Source organism: Lagopus leucura, unplaced genomic scaffold (assembly GCF_019238085.1).
Source record: "Lagopus leucura isolate 7727_CA_CO unplaced genomic scaffold, USGS_WTPT01 Super-Scaffold_73, whole genome shotgun sequence".
Lineage (NCBI taxonomy): Eukaryota > Metazoa > Chordata > Aves > Galliformes > Phasianidae > Lagopus > Lagopus leucura.
Genome location: NW_024962252.1, coordinates 23,288,865 through 23,308,476, shown reverse-complemented (window position 1 = coordinate 23,308,476; position 19,612 = coordinate 23,288,865). Strand labels below are relative to the sequence as shown.

At 34.9% G+C, this 19,612-nt stretch overlaps 1 protein-coding gene across 1 annotated transcript in view; it reads left to right on the top strand.

Moving 5' to 3' along the window:
• LOC122192120 overlaps positions 1-8,920 on the top strand; it is a 38,475-nt gene extending 29,555 nt beyond the window's left edge. Inside the window, exon 7 of the mRNA XM_042892589.1 lies at positions 8,747-8,920. Coding sequence (XP_042748523.1) covers positions 8,747-8,920 — 174 coding nt within the window. The remainder of the gene's footprint in view (positions 1-8,746) is intronic.
• The last annotated feature ends 10,692 nt before the right edge of the window (positions 8,921-19,612 follow it).

Below are 19,612 nucleotides of genomic sequence, written 5' to 3'. Positions count from 1 at the left end.
ACTAATTCCCAAATAAGCAGCCTTTGATGCCTGGTGAACTATTGAGTTGGAATTGCTTTGTTTAGAATGGCATTTCAAGAACAGCAAGTGGTTTTCTTTATTAGATCCAAAACATCATTTTTGGGAATACCATATGCTGTGAAATATTTGCATCAGATGATTATCAAAAAACAGCATACAAGAGAATAAGATTTGACTCGAGCACAACCTCTGTATGAAGCATTGTGTAAAATTGCATTTTTAAGAATCTTTTATGAAATCTTCCTAAAAAAAGGAATAGTCCATTTTTAGCATTTGCTTCCTTGTCTACATGACTGTGTTAGGCCAAACACTTTCTTATAGATTTCCCCTTTTATTCTTTCTCTCTTAAAGCTGATCTATTGTTGTCTGTTCCTTGCCACATCTTTTGTCTGTTATGTGTTGCAACAACTTCATTAAGCTCTGCTGACCGACACCACTATCCTGTTGCAAGACTGACCTCACTAATAATGTTATGTTCCCTTCTACAAGCCAATCATTGCCTTCTGGGTTTTCCAGCAAAGGCCACTTTGAACCTAACTTCTTTCATGAAGCACTTCTGCAGCTTATTTCAGATCACATCCCTCTGGAGCACTACATTGGATTTTCATGATGATTAAGGAAGAGCACATGTTCCTTGTTTACAAGCAGTGGGTTAAACAACTGAGTCTAAGGCAAAGTTTATCATAGAAAGAGAGAAAGCCAACTGAAAAAAAAGCAGCCTCATAAAATAGAACTACAAGCTTGATTCATATATGCCTAAGAAACTGGGAGAAAGACCTCAAGAAATAAAGAGAAGTGGCTGAAAACTTTCCTATTTGTTCTACCATCACCAATTAGTATTTTACAATATATCAGTTATGATTGTTAATTGGCAAATCAGCAGCATATTACTTACAGATGAAATTAAAAGAGTGACAAATAAAGACATGCATTAATCTATCTAAAGATAGTAGAATAAATTGTCTCTTTGTGATTACTGATCAACAATTTCACTAATCCAGTGCACAGTGTCTTTTACAAATTTATTTGTAAAACCTTAACCACAGGAAAAATATTTTCCATAGTTTGCATGCTAATGTGGAAACTCAATTGCTTTCTAAACATAAAGGCTTAACTAGTGTTACTATTCTATAAGAAACAATCTATGTCACATAGCAAGACACAAATGCTGCCATTTGGTTCCTTTTTCTTAGATTTGTTTTTATTATCATTGTTTTTATTATCATTGTTATTATCCTAGAACTAGTGGTTTGGATAAACAAGGCTTATTCGCAATCACTAATTTTAAACACAGAGGCTAGTCTAAATTAAGCTCCACTCCTTAGTCATTCTCCAAGAGACTTTGTTTCTTTGCCACGTTGTCTTTTTGCCTAAAGAAGCTGGGGAAAAGATTAGCCCTCATGAATATTTTCTTCTGAAATGATTTCCTGAAAAATTGAATATTTGTATCTTAAACAAAAGCGAAAGGGACCTTAGTTTTAAAAAGTCTTCAAATAAATTGAAAAAAAGAAAAGAGGTGATCTCTGAAGATAACTCTCGAACTAGAATACAGAAGAGACATTATTCATTTAAGCAGCCCATGGAATTAGAGTGTATATTCCCTGTAAATACAGTTGTCACATTTGCTGTCTTAATTTCTATCTCAGTTCCAATTTATTTAAACTACAGTAAGGCTGAAAGAATTTAAAGACATAGTAGCCTTGAAAGGATTCCAACAAGTTATGCTACAGATGTGCATGTTTGCATCTTCTTTGAAGTTTTTCTCCTTTATTTTTCATGGAGCTCTATAAAACTATGAGCAAAATGTAAATACAAACAATCAAGACAGCAGTTTCCTAAATGTGTGTGCACACTGTTTCCAAACTAGGAGATAACCCATCCAAACATGTTCTGGAATTAGGGCGGTAGTTTTCTGGTCAGCAAGAGATAAATGAGATTAGAAACTTTATTGCATAGTAGCTGTTAACTGTAATAAGAAAGGTAAAATTTTCTGTTTTGATTTGAGGATTTCTAAAGATTTATTGGGAAACAAATAGAATCAACAGCACTTTGAAAAAATAATCTGCATCTTAAAACATCAAAGACTGGGACATTAATCCTGAGCATGCTGTGTAACGATGTTTACTTGGTGAGCAACAAAACTTTACCTAAAGTTTATAGAGTTAAATGTCTTGAGCTGCATTTGTATAAAATGTAAGATAAATATGGTTTGTAATGCAATATTCCATACATCTCTGATGAAGATGTTGAAATATTAAATGACGATATAAATGAAGAATGATATAAAGATAAGAATAAATGTCAGACTTTTGATTCTGAAGATTCTTGGAGTTTAAATAAGCAAAATATCACAAGATAGCTTCTCGTGTGACTAATCTGTGGTGCCTATTCTGGTAAATGTCATCTAAACAGCTTAAATATTTAATATTCTATTCCCTATACATAGCATCATACTAATAAATAATGATTCAAGTGTACAGCTCACCCAAATATAATAAAAGGCTCAAAATAAATTAAGATCAAAATATTCAAGCTGTGATTCAGTAAGACCCTTTAAATAAACACATGGGAAAACTATTAGAAACAGAGAGAACTCAGTTTGATAATACATGACATTCCACTTATGGAAAAAAATGCTTTGCTTTATTGCCTAACACAGGAAGCTTTCTGCTACTAGTTAATACCAAAGCACATTCAAAAAACAAAATGTCAAAACATTACTGTTTTTCTCTATGTGAACTATTTAGATACTCAGATCCAAGAGACCTCATGAGTGACAGCAGTAACTCATGGAGGAGGAGAAATATGCCATTTTCAGTTACCATACTTGGAATCAGAGATGAAAAAATGACAGCATCAATAAAACCTTACAGGAGTGCTAACAGACTGCAATAGAATACAATGAATTTTATTTCTATAATTGAAAGCACTTACACAAGTATTGAATTTTTAATGACTGCTAACGTAGGTAAGAATAATGAGTAATATTATACTTTCATTAAAAATTAACACCTGGAGGTGTCTTTGCTGCAATAATTTGGATACATGCATACTAAGTCCTGGACTCTTCCCTGTGTAAGACACAGCGTGTGGCTAGGAACCATGTTATGTACCTTTAGTAATGTAAAACCATTTATTTGCTTCCAGTATACACCTTAACTGTGGGTCCTGCAGATTTCAAGAATGAAAAAAAATATCAGTACTACTTGATTTGCATTGTATGGAATGATCACAGTAATCCAAGCTGTTTGCAGTCAGAAAAGTTACACACAACAGTATGCATGCTTATATTTATTATGCAAAGTGTTGAATATAAGCATTTAAAAAGACTTTTCTCCTTCTTTAGAATATTTTGTGTAATAATACCTCTCAAAACATGTATGTTGCCCAGTGAAAAATGTCAGAAACACCACACCATCTAGGCACCAGGTATTTCTGAAGGTGAACATGGGATGAAGGAAGGGAGTAGGAGCTGTGGTGAGCAGCTAGCAGAGATCAATATCCTTTTCTCAACCCTCAAACTTGTGAACTTCCCAGGCTGAGTAGGCCAAGGAAGGCAGCATTGGCTTCCCAGATGAGAATACCTGGCACAGATTCTCAGAGAGGAAACAGCATTATCAGGAAGGAGAGCAGATTGGATTTTAACAGGTGATTTGGGAACTGGCTGTGATTTTAACAGCTCATTTAACTTACCAGGAGCAGACTCCGAATAAAATAATAAAACTCAGAACAAGCAAGGTTGAAAGCAAGGACCACGAAAAGCAAAACAAATTATTATGTGGTACTGAGATAACGTAGCAATTGAGATGAGATCATAAACTTCTTGGAAATGTTTCAAATGGAATTTCAAATTTCCGTTGTTATCATTGATCGAAACATTTTTGATTTATCTGTAGAATAAGATAAACTTAAAATTTTATAACTGTGACTGCAGAAATCAACCTTAATCAAAGAAAATTAACAAATACTGTTTCACTCTGGAACATATGAAGAAAGAGAAGAAAGCTGCTGAGGAAAGAAGTCATGCTAATTCTGAATATGAATTTTAGCACAGTCTGAAAAACTACAAAAATGTGATCATTTACCAGTTTTTTAATATTCCCCTATGAAGTTCTTATTCTTTTGTTACTCCAAAAGAACCAGTAGGAAACTACTAGTCTGAGACATTAAAACCCATTTTAGCTAATGAATGGAAATGTCATTCTTAATTAGGCAATTGTTTTTCTGAAGTCAAAACCAAGCGTTCTTCTGTAGAGTTGTAAAAATGAAGGAGTTAACTCCACTGTATGAGTATGTTAGTGCAGTCTCAGTGGCATTAAAATCATACCATCATTTCCCTGTTAATAGCTCTGGTGGTAATAAGACACAAACAATGAGAAAGACTTGGTGATGTTCTCTGCTTCAGCACTGAAATGAAATTTTTCAGTGGAGAGATTACTGAAGGTGTGAGGAGACTTTTCTTTAATACATCATTTTTAATTTAAGGTTACCCATATTTTCCAGGTAACTGCGCACCTAAGAAAGATGTGGCTCTGTTGCAGGAGAGGATATGAAATCTTGTAGAACTTTCAGAACTTGTTGCCTGAACGTTATACAGGAAGTGTTGCAGGTAAAGAATATAAATCTCACTTGAGGTGAGTGAGGTAATTTGTTGTTGAGCAGAACAAGCGTTTCTGAAGAGTGGAATTACAATTCTTCATTGAGTAGGAACAAGGCATTGATTTGTGTATATGAAGAACAAAGTGGGACTCTTGACCAACTAATACCTTTCCTTTGACATAAAATAGTAAAAATTTATTGTTGCTTCATTTGTTTTCTACTGCTTAAAGTTCTACACTGGAATTCCAACCTACTTTCATGTGGCTTCAAATACTCTGCATTTCTTAACAAGTGTGGTGATCCGTGGCAGAAATTCTGGTGGAAAAGAAATTTTGCTGCCAGTATACCAAACATTCTGGAGTTATTCAAGTACCCTTTTCAAAACTTTCTGGTTTCATGATCCATTTTCCTGGCATCTCAGAATAGCTAAATTCTGGTTTTATAAGGGGAAAGTACTGGATTTTTTTTCCATCCTCTAATCTACTGTGTCACAAAGGGGCTTTTGCTCATGGAGCTTTGTTTCTCAGTGAGAACAAAAGCTTAAGCAGATGTTTCCCTACAATGATGATGCAAAGAAGCATTTATTTCATTTTTCTCCATGACTGGCTTTCATTAGTCTGTTCTAATAGAGGCAGAAATATTAAATTTGGCTAGAAATTTCAGGTAATTTCACTAAATAAAAAAGATTATTTTTAAGGAATGATTTGTTCCAAATAGAAGTCAAAATTCAATGCCCTTTCTCTGGGCACTGTATGTGGAAATTGCTGACCAAACACCAGTTTTTACTCTGCCAATATCAATGTCTGAGATAGCTGTCTGCATCCCTCTTACATTTAACAATGTAACAGCACTAAAGTTAGATGTCATTCATTTCATCTGAATGCAGATGACTGAATAAAGAAGAACTTGCTCCATAAATGTGTTTGTATGAGAGGACCCCAGCATCACTGTTTAAGAATAAGTATTGGCTTTATAGTTGAAAAGATACAAATCTGAACTCCTTTTGCTATCTGATTATGTATGCAACTGCCTCTACTCTCTCTCAAGAAGTCAGGTAAACAAGGTCTAAGACTGTTTAATTTCAGTTTACACTGAAATAGGTGATTACTCTGTATGGATTGAACCATTTATGACTAAAATAAAATCTGGTGTTGAAGAACATGGGCTCTAGATGACACTGCAAATTGGATATGTCAATCAATACTCACTGCAGGAATGTGACCTTGTGAGTCAGGGGAAAAAAAAAAAAGAAAAAAAAAAAAAAGAAAATAGATATGTTCGAGATGACAAGAATGGAAAAACTGTAAAATTGGTAGCAAATAAGAAAAAGCATGCAAGCAGCAAGCAGATTTTGCTAAAAACGTATAAAAAACAAGCAGACCTCAATGAAAAGGAGGAAAACAGCATCACTACTGATATTGTACACTTCCTGAGAAGAAATAAAAGCTCTTAACAAGCATCACACTCCACCTGATGAAGACATCAGGATGTTGACAACTTTTTTAAAAGTCCCATGCTGTTTTTTTTTTTTCTTTTTTTCTTTTCTTCGTTTCTTCTTTTTTTCTTCTTTTCTTTTTCTTTTTGTTTTTTTCAAGGAAGACAGAAATTGTCAGCCCTGGGATTCAGAGGGATAACGTAGAATATAATATCAGAGGAAGGGGTAAAAGCTGTGGTGGTTTTCTGCTACAATTTAAACTGCATTATTAAAAGGCTTTGTGTATTAACTGATAATTTGTATTATTTGGCTGACAAAAATGAGTTTGATTGTCAGTAAATTCAGATACTCTTATAAATGTCATGTTCTATTTTACCCATAGTAACGTTTTGAGAATATTATTATTGTTTGAACTGATCAGTAGATAAAAAACTTAAGAGGCCCACCTGCATATATGAGGATGACAGAAATTAATGAAAGTTAAAGAAAACTAAACACATTAAGTCAAAATTAATTATCTCTGGTAAGGAGAGAGGAAAACAACTGTAATTTAACACCAAGATAGAATTATTCATATCAAGAATTATAATATTTCAATTATAGAAAACACAGAAAGGAATTCAGAGTTAACACTAGGAAAAACATAGAAACTTCATTGTGATTGTTTTTGAAGAAACTGGAAAATAAATTAAGAGCTTTTAACTAAATATAAACAGAGAAAGAAGGTCAATGGTGGTGGACACAGGCATGACAAATTATAGTTAGGACATAATAACTATTACAGAGTCCTGGTTTATCCCAAAGGAAGAGGCTGGGCTATAGAGTTACAGGATGTTCCAAAAGAAAATGTTCAGCATAGAAAAACAGAAGAGGACAGGGAGTATACCTTTGAGCTGCAAGAAAGTTAAAAGAAATCCTGAATGAAAAACAAAATCAATTTGGCAAAATGAATGTGGAGAAAATGTCCAAGCATCAAAAATACAAAGAAGTAATAAAGACTTCTTATTGCCAAAGAATTACAGAGCAGAGGACATAAAATTTATCATCTACTCTAAGTTAGTGTAATTCAGTCATTTTCAGTGGAGCTATAATGATTTGCATCATCTAAAGATAAATTGAAGTAACAGTCTAGATAAAAAGAGAAGATGAAAGATGGCAGCTGTATTCATAAGCAGGAAAGCATTGAGAAACTTAAATGAGGACTATCATAAACGATTCCTTTTGAGGCTGGGTTTTATTAATTTTTTCTGATCTCACATTGAATTAGGCTTTGGAGTTTTTAAGGCTAGACTCAAATTAAGAGCTCTTTGATTTGTTTTTCTTATTAAAAAATCTAGTAAAAGTAAGAATGGGGAACAAATGGACAAAAAAAGGGAATGACAATTGGAGGGAAAAAAGGACATTAAGAACTTTGCATAACACCTTCAGAAACCTATTCTTAATTCTTCTGAATCAGACTGACATTCCAGCCGTGATCTCTCTGTGACTTTGATTGGCTTTGTGATCAGCTCTAACTGGATGGGACATAATTCTGTCAAAAAGAACTCTACAAAAATTGTGAATGTCCTTCTATGTACAGCAAAAAATATATTATATAGTTTGTGATCCACTCCCATTTAGTAGTATTTGCGTTTTCAAGCTGAGAATTAGTGTCATGGGTTTTTAACACTTTTATTAGAGTAAGTGCTGTTAATGCTGTTTAGCTGTTACATAACGCCTAAATAGTTTGAATGAACATCATTGTGATGGAAAGGTCACAATTAAGTAAAGAAAGCACTCAAAAATAATATATACCTTGTGGGTGAGGGGTCTGTATAAGTACAGAATATCATACAGACTCAGATCCCAAATTCCCCACATGTTGGAATTTACATTTGGAAATATAATGAATTTCAGATGCTGGTTAACATTGCACCTTTGTCCTACTCTTTGACTCAGTCCCTGCTGACAAGATAGGTTTCACTGACCTCTGCTGTCCGTACACATTTTTTCTCTTCTATGTAATCCATCTTGGTTCCAAATAAAGACTGTCTTGCAATGTTTCAGCTGTTTTTATTATTTTCCTTTCTTTCCTTTACAGGAATAGTCAAATATAAAGAAATATTATTTTCATATACTGAGACCTCTGAAACCAACAAGCTGTAGTCAGTAACTCAGAATTTATATTTTGCTATTATAATTTTGGTTGTGCTTCGTAAAATAGTTAAATTAACTGACATCAGACAATATGATGAAAAAAAGGATTTGCAGTAGTTTCTTTTATACCCTCATATTTTATTAGGAAAAACGGTGTTTCCACAACAGAATAGTTTTACAGTCCTAAACATTGGGTTGCATTTTCAATTCTACTAAAGTACTTTATGGAGATAATTGAGATATTTGCAAAATTAGATAACAAACCGAGGCTTAAACAGATTTGAATTTCGATCAGAAGGAGTGATTAAGGATAAAGAGACTGATGGGGACCAGCTGAACTGCCATTTAATCAATTAATTTTCTGAAACTACAGATTCTGTATCTACTACTGCTTTAGAAAATATAACTTCCATATTTCCCTTAGTGATTTAAGAGTAATTTTCATAATGGCATATGGGCATTAGAGAGTCACCATCATAATGAGTCAAAATACTTTATGATTCCTTTAATAGAAATGTGGCATGCGAAGGTGACATCTATGTGCTTCCCTTATAGGTTGTTGTAACCTTCACCCGTTTGTTTTTCCTGGGAGACCGCAGCTTGGCCAATTACCGAGGTGACACCAATATGGTGAACAGCAAAATGGCGCTTTTATGGAACAAACACGTGCTTATATATGGAGGGGGAGGTCCTAACGCGTTACAACCCGAAGAGGGTGCAAGCGCCTAATACAACAATAGGTATCAGTTTATATTTATGAAACTTAAAAAACAAAACAAAACAATAACAACCACAAGCTATTTAAGGCTTAGATTATAAAATAAATTACTTGCAAGATCATGTAAGTACTCTGCAATTAATTTTATAACTACTTTTCTAAAAGCAAGGCTGAAACAGGACCTTGACTCAAGCAGCCTGGGGCTTGTGTAGAACTACATTCGCGCACCGTCTGTGGCAGTGGATCCTGTTGGTACTTCTTAATGAAGTTTTGTGCACAGTGGGAAATCTGTCTTTATTTGTTTCTATAACCGGAATACCGGAATTGCCATCCATCAGATTAATTAACATGCATTAGAATTTTCAAACTTTTTTTTTTTTGTATTAACTCTAGAAAATATGATCAAATTACAAAAAAAAAAAAAAAAAAAAAAAAAAAAAGGTATTAATTTGAATCAAAATATGTCTGTAAACACTGTCAGGCATGAATCATTTCTCAGATACTTAAAATTTGCAGGCAAAAAACAAAATAAGGAGCATATGCTTGATTCTTTCCTGTTTTCTTTACAGGAGCTCTACACATGGCAGAAGGCATGTCTTGGAGGACAAGAAACAAAGGACTAAATATAAAATCACAGAATGGTTTGGGTTGGAAAGGTCCTTAAAGATTATGTTTCCAACTACTCTGCCGTGGGCAGGGACAATTTTCACCAGATATCATTCCTCAAAGCTACATCCAACCTGGCCTTGAAATATACAAAGTGTTGTGTATATGCCTCATGGAAGGTGCTGTCTTCAAGATACTCTAGGTAACCAGTGTCTTATTCCTTATAACATTGATTTTTCAATTGTTTGTTTTTGTTTTGTTCTGTTATTGTCCATCATAAATAGGGAATAAACTCTTCTTGTATAGATAAAATCAGCTATCTCGTCTGCCAGTGTAAATGGATCAGTGCCTGATGAGGACAAATCAGAGTAAAAAAGCTAGGTTTCAAATAGCTGATTTGAATCATCTTTGAAGAGCTATGTTTCTCTATGTTGACCATAGAGGGAGCCCCATCTCTTAACCTAGCTGCCTAAAGAAAGATGTTGCAAATAACAAATAACCCCCTGAAATAAATCTTATTTTAGTACTGAATTATGCATAGTTACAAGAGGTAAATGTGCTTTTTTTTTTTCTTTTCTGCCTATTTTCCTTATATATATGTGTGTGTGTGTGTGTGTGTGTGTTTTTATACATGACAGTTAAAATCTCTATTTGTTTCCAAACCCTAGAATACCTTCCAAACTAATTTCCATACCTTCTCCAAAAGTTTGGCCTGGATAGCAATAGAAATTTCCAGCCTTTTAATATGTGCAAGCATAGTAAATTGGACTTATAGAAACAGTGATTCTCATAAACTCCTGTAGCTAGTGGAAATACATGCACTACATATCTTCTCTTCACAGGCCTTGAAACATAAAAAAAAAAGCACGTGCTGTTTACAGAAATTCAGTGTTCAGTTCAGTTGGATGCTCAGTAGCAGGTTCAAACTCTACATGTGCTTAGATGGAAAATCATATTACACTTTGTTATCTCTATTTTACTTCATTCACCTGTTATATTTAAGGAAAACTGATTGTTAACCAGTATCTTGTAGAGTGCTTTATCTGCAAACTGGAACAAAGTACTACACTGAAAAGAGCTGCAAGACAGGAGCTTCATGCTGAAAAACCACACTAGCATGGGATGTCCACTAATTCATTCCTGCCGTGCTGGAAAATATCTGTTGAAATGTCAGAGGCTTGTAACACTGCGAGGTGGAGATAAACAAACCATCTGAAACATCATCCTGGCTGTGCACTAGACTCAGCCAGCATCAATTGCAGTTTTCTCTTTTATATGGATCCACTTTTATGAGCATGTGACAGACTTAACAGCAAGAGCATATGTTGAAAACCTCTTCAGAATACTCCCAGTTTCTTTTCCCAATCTGTGCACAGGGTTTCAGCTGTTCAGCACCTAGCAGTTGATAGTTTGCAAAGCATCAGAGCTAGAGAGGGGAAAATGAGAAGCTTCTTCCCCCTCTCACTCTTCCCCTCCACTCCTTACTCCCTCTTGCAGAAAAGAAGGGGATCTTCTCCTGCTGATCTTTTTTTCTGGCCTCTTGACTTCTGGTCAAGTAAACAGAACTCATTTGTCTCACAGACTGGTCTTTTATATGAAAAAAAAGATCACATTATGAATCTCATGAGATATTTTTTTGAAAAGGCAAAAGTGTTCCTTTCGGAAAGAGAATCTCCTTTGTGCTTAATCATCATTCAGTGAAAGGAACAATCTTACCAACTGTAGACAAGACCACTCTATTGATTTCTTTCATGCTGGAGGACATGAGACACTGGAGGAAACAAGCTTTTGTGTGTGGTTCAGGCTGATTCGGACAGAGCACAGACAGGACTGATGCTTTGCTGCTGCTGTGTAAAGTTGCTGATGAATTTCACATAAACACGCTGCACAAAGACTGACTTTTGTTGGAATCGCCTTTTGGCCATATGTTTTTGCAATTTCCTTTGCTGGTCCTTATTAGAATCTGGAAATAAGATACTCTTAATATAACCAATTTATTTTTCTTTCTTGTAGCATGCATGAGAATTCTTAACAAGTATTTAAAAGCAAAGGAAATGTTAGGCAAGATTCTAGAGTGTCTTGGAGGTCTCTGTAAACATTTTTATTTTGTGCTATGAAAAAATGATTAAAAAAATGGAACAATGGATAACTATGCAGACTTGATCAAGATAAACTGCAATGAAGAATGTTAAGGATTTTGAACTCCATCTCAATTCCAGTTGCTACTGGATATTGTCACTATGGTAGAACTAATTCATTTCACTGAAGTCTAGCCTTTAATATGAGAAGATTAATGGAGAGAGATAGGAACATCCTAATTCATATGTCTTAAGATATTATATTGCTGCATAATATAGCAGACTAAAATTGAGCATGTGAAAATGAGAGGATGACAGCAATAAAACAGTCAGTATTATTCTTTCAAAAGAATGCTTTGTAGCTGTTAAGAAACACCATTTTCAAGATATTCTTCTATGCTTCTTTAAATAAAATAAACAAAAAAAAAACAAGCAAAGCTTTATTCTAGTTCTTTAATACATGTACCATTGAGTTTTGAATTTGGAAGAAGTTGTAAGAATGCTCTTATAAAATGTAGATTTGCTACTTCTATTCTAGGCTGTTGTATGGGAACTGCTGAGTCACGGCCTGAACCTCTGATTGATCACCTGAGGAGAGCCTTGAGTCAGCCAGAGGAGCACAGGTGAAGGCAATTCACCTGTACTGCCGGAAGGGGTGGAGCCAGGCTCTACCCCTCCTAGACCTTTTAAGAGCTGGCTACCAGTAGGGAAGGATCTCTTCTGGAGATCTGCTCTGTTGGGGTTTTGTAAGTGACCCAGGATAGGGGTAAGCTTTCTATCTATTCTTTTTTTGTTATTGTTATCTGCTTTGCCAAACTTTCTTGTTTATTTTGTAATTATAACATCTTAATATTCTTTGATTATACAGCAGTGAATTTTGCTTTTTCCAGAAACTTTTATGTTAACCCTGCTAGATCAGTAAAAGGGACAAGGTCTTATAGGAATTGAATGCAGCTCTTGAACATTAAAAGGATTAGGAAAAAGAACCAGGATTAGGAAAAATATACCTTGAGCATCCTACCATTCCTTCTACTTGGTCTTGGCTAGGTTGAGATTCAGCTAGCTCACAGTCTGCAACCTATACTCTCTGAGAAACTTGATCAAACTAAATAGCTCAAATGTGTTGGAGACTCTGATGTGCAAGAGACGTGCAGCTTTTCATCTGTCAGAAATCCTCTTAGGAAGATATCCGGTGCTATTGTATAAAAAGATCTGGCTCTGAAAGACCTTCAAGCCTGTTTATGTTGATATTCAACACCAGTCTGGACACCTACCCGTGCAACCTATTGTAGGGTACCTGCCTTACTATGGGGTTTGGACATGATCTCTTGAGGTCCCTCCCAATCCCTGAGATTCTGTGATTTTCTGAAAAACAGCAAATCTTTTCTTTCTTTTAATTTTAAGCAATTGTCCACTTCTTCCATTGGTCTCATTTTAAATTCCAGTTAGAAACCAAAAAATAGGCAGTGGAAGTCAGGGTCCTGCTGCAAATCCAGAATAAGATTCTACTTAACAGAAGTATGTCCAAGCTTCAGATAACAGAATGTAAGTATAACCATTTAGAGAGTTCACAGCAGTATTTTATTATTGAATTATCAATGGCAAGAGTTAGAAAGAAACATCCAACACTGGAAGTGTAGACCAATGCTGCTTAACTACAGACATAGACATAAATCAAGATATTACTCTTAAGCTTTTGGATAAACTGAAATGAATAACCTCTAGAACTTCAGGATTCCATAATAAATACTTCAATATTTTGTGTTTTTTTTCTCTTGCCTATCATAGAAGGTACCTCTTCATTAACAAGTCAGAATTATATTTCTTTAAGTCTCATGTATGTCCTCAGAGAGCAAAGATAAGATGAGGAGTCTGATATAACTGTTATAAATTCAGTTTACTGGGGATACTGCTTTATATGACAGATACAAGGCAATAATTGATGCAAATACAATCCCAAAACAGTTGAGGAACAATTGCTTACATAGCTGCTCTTCAAGAAATTTGGCAGTTAGAGCAGATCTCAGTCTGAACATCATTGCACTATGCCATCTAATACTGTTCATGGATATGCTGTAGAGGTGTAGCTTGCAAGAGTAAATATACTCCTATTTTATCAACAACAGTAAGGCTTCAACTATGGCTAGTTTTGAGTGTCTTGCAAAAAAGATTTAAATCAACTAAAGACTATAGAGAAGCAAGAAAAAAAAAAAATTAAAATATACAGGCTGAAAAATGAAGGAGAAAAGAAAACATTTAATAACTTCTAAATTCATAAGCTTTGAGAAAGAGGAATGAAACAATGTGCCCATTTCCACAGCTGGGAAAATCTGTATAATTATTAGGATAATTTCTTACTCCAAAGAGGATGTGTAAGTCTTGAAATGCTTAAGAAACTGAGGAACATCCACAGTTGTAGGGGTTCTAGAGAGTATGTTAACTATTTGGAGTGACAAAAATATAAATGCTGCTATATGCAGTGTGACTGAAAGATCTCATAAAACTTATTTCCTGGATTCTATAGTGGTTGGACTTTATAACTTTGTTGGTCTTTTCCAACTCAAATGATTCTGTGATTGCATTCTATGATACCTTTTGAAAAATATGTTTTCTGTTTCTATTAGACTATGCCACTGATTTTCTCCTGACATTTTTCAAAGAAGTAAACTGACAGCTTGAAAGAACACGTATTGTTATCCAGATTGCCTTATATCACTGAATGTTCAGTAGATTTTAGGCCAGCAGTTTGAATTTTTTTACCATCTGCATAGCAGATCAGGGAAGGTGAAACAAACAAACAAAAGAAACGAACAAAAACTGCCAACAAAAAGAATGATTAGCAACAGAACAATTGAGGGGAGTATTAAATGCATTACTAGCTGGGAATGTTCAAAATAAATTGTAAAGAACTGTATAATAAATATAAGAACAGAAATTTAGATCGAAAAACAAACATTTGGTTGAAATATCTTTAAATTTTATAGGTTTTAAATAGTCTGATTCTGTTGGTAAAGTAAAAAGCAAAAATCTGTAGGTCAAGGTCTATCTTAAGTTTCTTACATTTGTGTTAAATATAATTTTTTTGTCTTTTTATGATGACAAACATGAGTGTCTTAATTAATGATGAGCAAGAAGATTATTGGGAATACCACAGGTCTGCATCATTCTGACCTTTGCTAAATTGGCACTTCTAGTCTTCCAGAGACATGACTTCTCTCACAGAGTAAGAGGAATGTTGGCACTGCTCTACTTCCTTTGAGCCAGCATATACTGTTTCTTTCAAATGTACTTAAAAATACATGTGCTCTTTCTGGAAAATAGTTAGACATCCAACATTGCTGTTTGTATTCAGTGATAGAAATGTTAAGCAGCAAGAGAAAATCTGACTTTCAATCTGGTTGAGATACTGCTGCTTTATTTTTCATGCTTTTTATAGCATCATTTTATATAAGGAGAACTTTTATTATCTTTATTGTTTCTTAGCCAAAGACTTTTTTTTTTTTTTTAATTAGTTTCCCTGAGTAGTAGTAGGCTTAAGATGGCTGCAAGTGTTCTGGGCAGGAAAAGCTCAAGGATAGGTTTTCTAGCAGAGCAATTTTGGCTGCACCCAGTCCCTCGTGAAAGTAGAACAGTCAGACATGAAGTACAGTGGCAAGTAAAAATAGTTAAACAAAAATTTTCCAGCAGGAACAAAGAAGTTTCAGCAGGAAAAAAAAGTCTTGATCATCATGGCTAAAATGAAGGAAACTTTACATTTCAGGTCTCATTTGGACACAGACTATGTTCAAATCTGCATTTGAAAGCACATTCTAGGTGTTCTGCTCCTGTCCCAGTGTGAAATTTCATACTGAATATTTTAACCCAAAATAAGACCAATTAAAGAAACTTGCAAACAACAGTAATGGGCACATTAAACGAAAAGTACATATGATTTCCAGTATCAATCAGTGTTACTTACAGATGATGTAGACTGTTGTGAATGGATCTTATATATGGTATCCATAGATATTTTCAGAAATATCCTTAGATGAAATAAATTGAAACAAATTAAGAACTTTTGTATAAGAAAACTAATATATATATATTAATATTTTCAAATCTCTTTTTGATTCTCATGTTATATATTTCAATGCTGTGAACTGCTCTGCAACAGATGCATTGTTGCAAACAATTCTGACAGAAAAATAGTGTTCCCTGCATTCTGAACCCTGGTAATCCTTCCTCTAGAAAAGTATATTATTCTGCCAAAGCACAAAGATAAGTAGAAAAACAATACAGAATTTTTCTGAAGCAGATTATCTTTGCAAATGCCAGGAATGTAATGATAGCCTCAAGTTAAGGTTAGAAAGACAAGATTGCTCTTAAACTACGAGGAACATCTGCATGGAGAAATAAATTCTTTGTTGTTGCTTGTTTATTGCAGTTCTCTTATTTAATATATGAACAAGGAGTATTACAGTCATAAAAACACCTTTGCAGCATTCTTTCTTTAACAAGAATTCATAAATCTTATGGCTTATTTAAATCCAATTTCTACATCATAAATAATGTGACATGTACATTATTGAAAAGTAATCCTTTTATACAGCAATACTGTATGTTGCTGCTTGCAGCTGGTCAGAGCAGATTTCCTACAATAGAAAAAGAGGCATTTACAGATGACCAGGTGAGAATCTTTTTTTTTTTTTTTTTTTTTTTTTTTGGCTCAAAGCTTGCTTCCTGAGGTATTTCTTGTGATAAGACTGACTTGTTTAGGAGATGAGTGATGGGTATGCCATGTGGCAATCAGCATCACTGTGTGGAAAATTTTACGTTTGAAAGAATTTTTTTGGAGCTGTTTGCCTTCAGAAGAGAGTGCTCAGAACTGTTTACTGGTGGTAGATCTAGCCTGTGACCAAATAACTCCAGCTTGCTATGGGAGACTGGGGGATGATACCATTGCATCCCGTGAAGGCAAGATACAAGTGGGCGTCTCCCTGCTCCCTCTTATCTACTGGCAAGGCCCAGAAGATGGGAACAAAAGGAGTTCCTGCTGACATCCAGCAGCTGTCCCTTCCAAAAGAGCTGACTCAGACACTGTGGACTTATTTATAAGTTGGTACTACCATTGGAATGTAGTTGCCATCATCGCTGTGGTCACCGTCGTCCTCAACAGAACAATGAGGCCTGATGACCCACCACTAATGAAGATCAGTGACTGAACTACAAACCACGCTGGATCCATGGTAGTGTCTACCTCCCTCTTGCTTCCTACAAAGACTCCTTGCTTCTTCTTTCCTATCTTTTCTACCACCCTCCTTCCATTCCCCATTACCCTAATTCATGATAGTGTCCGTCCTCCACTTCCTCATCTCCCTGATTAACATTTGTAATAAACTGGTCAGACCAATACTTGAACTGTTGTTTCTTATCTCACGCCAGCTATGCAGATATCAAAGAACCTCCTCTCCTTATAAACTGGAGCGAGACGCCAGGTATTTACATAAAGGCACGAAGGAGCTGGATTGTAGGATTTTGTTTACTCTGGCATGCTCATTCATACAGTGATGAATGGCTCTGGCAATTGTTAGTGCATAGCATGAAATAGGAAGAAGAATCACATTTCCTCTCTCAAAATGGATTGTGCTTTCAGAGGCTTGAAAGAATAGAACATGCTACATAATTTCAAAGTAACGTTTAGTAATGCCACTGACTTCCAGCTCTTTCCTCATGGAGAAGAAAAGGCTTATGGAGTATACGAAGGAATTTCATGTAAACAAAATATCCAGTTTCATTAAGCATCTATGCGGTATGTTCTCATATGGTCCATATAAGGAAAAGGAAGGTTTTGGATATTGGTATGTAAGTGATTATATCCACATTTCAATTTTCCTTTTAAGCTTTCAACACTCAGATCAAGAATTAGGGAGTAAATATCTTCCCAGAGATTACAACATAACAAACAGTGACCTGGAAGTACTATTGCTGTAGGTCTTAAAAATCCATCTACACTTAAAACTTTTCACAGTAGGAAAAAAATACGATGAGTGACTGCATTTCATTTGAAAGAAAAAATGTAGCAGAAATACAAGCAGAATTTTGTTATTTACTCACAACTTCTATTGTTGGATTTAAATATTTCTGCTGAAAGCAGTGGTGGCAACAACTAATTCTTCACAGATACACCTCAGAAGAGATGTTACTCAGGGAAAAAAAGCAAAACATTTGTCAGGCTTAAGTATATTCCTTAAACTGGACAATCATGTTATATTTTGAAATAATGTAAATGATTTTCATAAAACTATAAAGATATTTTGGGCTAAACATATTTTATTAGTAACTAATCTGTTCCACCGTATATTTTGTCAGTCCCTCATTGTTCAGAAGTCAATATTTTGCATTTCTCATACTCGTGCTGAGTCAGAGACTATTAGAAATCAAGCTAAAGGCAGGATTTCCATTGATGTCAGTGAGAATAGGACTTATCACTGTGCATTCATGATATGAGTCATAACAAAATAATTATCAGATAATCATATTTCCTTTAGGCTTCTCTTCTTGACTGATTAAATCATTAGGATGAAAGGATCATAGGGTAATTCAAGCAGGAAAGGACTTCAGGAGATCTCAAGTACAGACCACTCAAAGTGACTTCATCTGTGACATCACATCAGGTTTCTCAGGGCTTTATCCAACCGTAACTTGAAAATTTCACTGTAGAAATCTGTATTTGCATTTCACACATAAGATTCTTAGTCCAGAGGAGAATAATCTGTAGGTTCAGAGGAGTTCAGATTCAGACTTTCAGGCAGCTGTTTTGTGTTAAGAAACCTAATTCAAAGTAAGTGGCTAGAAATGATGGTAAACCAATCTCTCATGTTTGGGAAAACATGCTGTTGGAAAGGGAGGGAGGGAAGATATTCTGAGCACTTTGTTGCTGAGTTTATCAAGGATCAAGGATATCAAGTATCTCATTATAAAAGAGCAATTTTTAATTATTGATGTTATGATTTTTTTTTTTTTTTTCAAATTTGGGATTTAATTTCACTACCAATTTAGGGCAAAAATAAAATACCTGGAAAAAAAAAAAAACAACAAAACAACAGCAGGAAAAGATGCAGACTTCGTGCAAATGCTTCTGCTTGTATAAAATTGATTAAGAAAATCATTTAAGTTCTTTTACTGAACTAACTAGATGCAGAAGAGGTAGTGTCTACTCAAATGTAACTCACCAATAAAAGCAATGGTACACACTGCAAGATATGTAAGCAGAAATGTTTTGATCTTTTCCTGTTAACATCTTCTAACGTATGTGGTTTACGAACACATCTTAGCCCTGAAGTTGGCAGTCTGTGTTGAATGTTGTTTAGTGAAATCATTTTGGAATAGAAGAAAATGTGGGCTTTGGGATATCTATGTGCTAGGAAAAATGCTTTTTTTTTTTTTTTTTTTTTTTTAGTATTTTAAAGCTGCCAGTTTTGACTAGACACTCAAAAGGCATTAGGATGTGCTTTCTTCGAGATAATTATTGAGGTATTGGCTGGAGTGTCCATCCTGTCAGCTCTTTCAGAGAAGCAGTTGAGGCTGGGGCAAACAATAATGCATTTGCGGGAGTGATTTTGAGGACAGACTGTCCCTTGAACTGTTGATGCTGAAACATTTGTCTGTTTTCCAGCTGTCACAGAAGTGACAGTCTGGAAACATCTCCAGAGAGTTTTTGAACCCAAGATCACAATTTCTATTCCTGGCTGAGCTTTATGCCACCACAATATTCAGACAATTCCATCAAAAGGCATAAGTAGTTTAGAATAGTTTTAAAATTTGCTTGGCATAAGGTCCTGGCTCTAACCATGGTTAGATAAAGTTGGATAAAATTCACCTTTTTTTTTCCTCAAACTCCATCTAACTATCTACTTTACAGGCAAATCTTGTGATTGCAATTTTCTTTTCTTTGCAGCTAACTGTGGAGGTGAACACAAAATCCCTGGATTTTCTTAAAAATTGTCAGTTCAGGAAATTCCAAAGGTGCAAGGCAAAGTC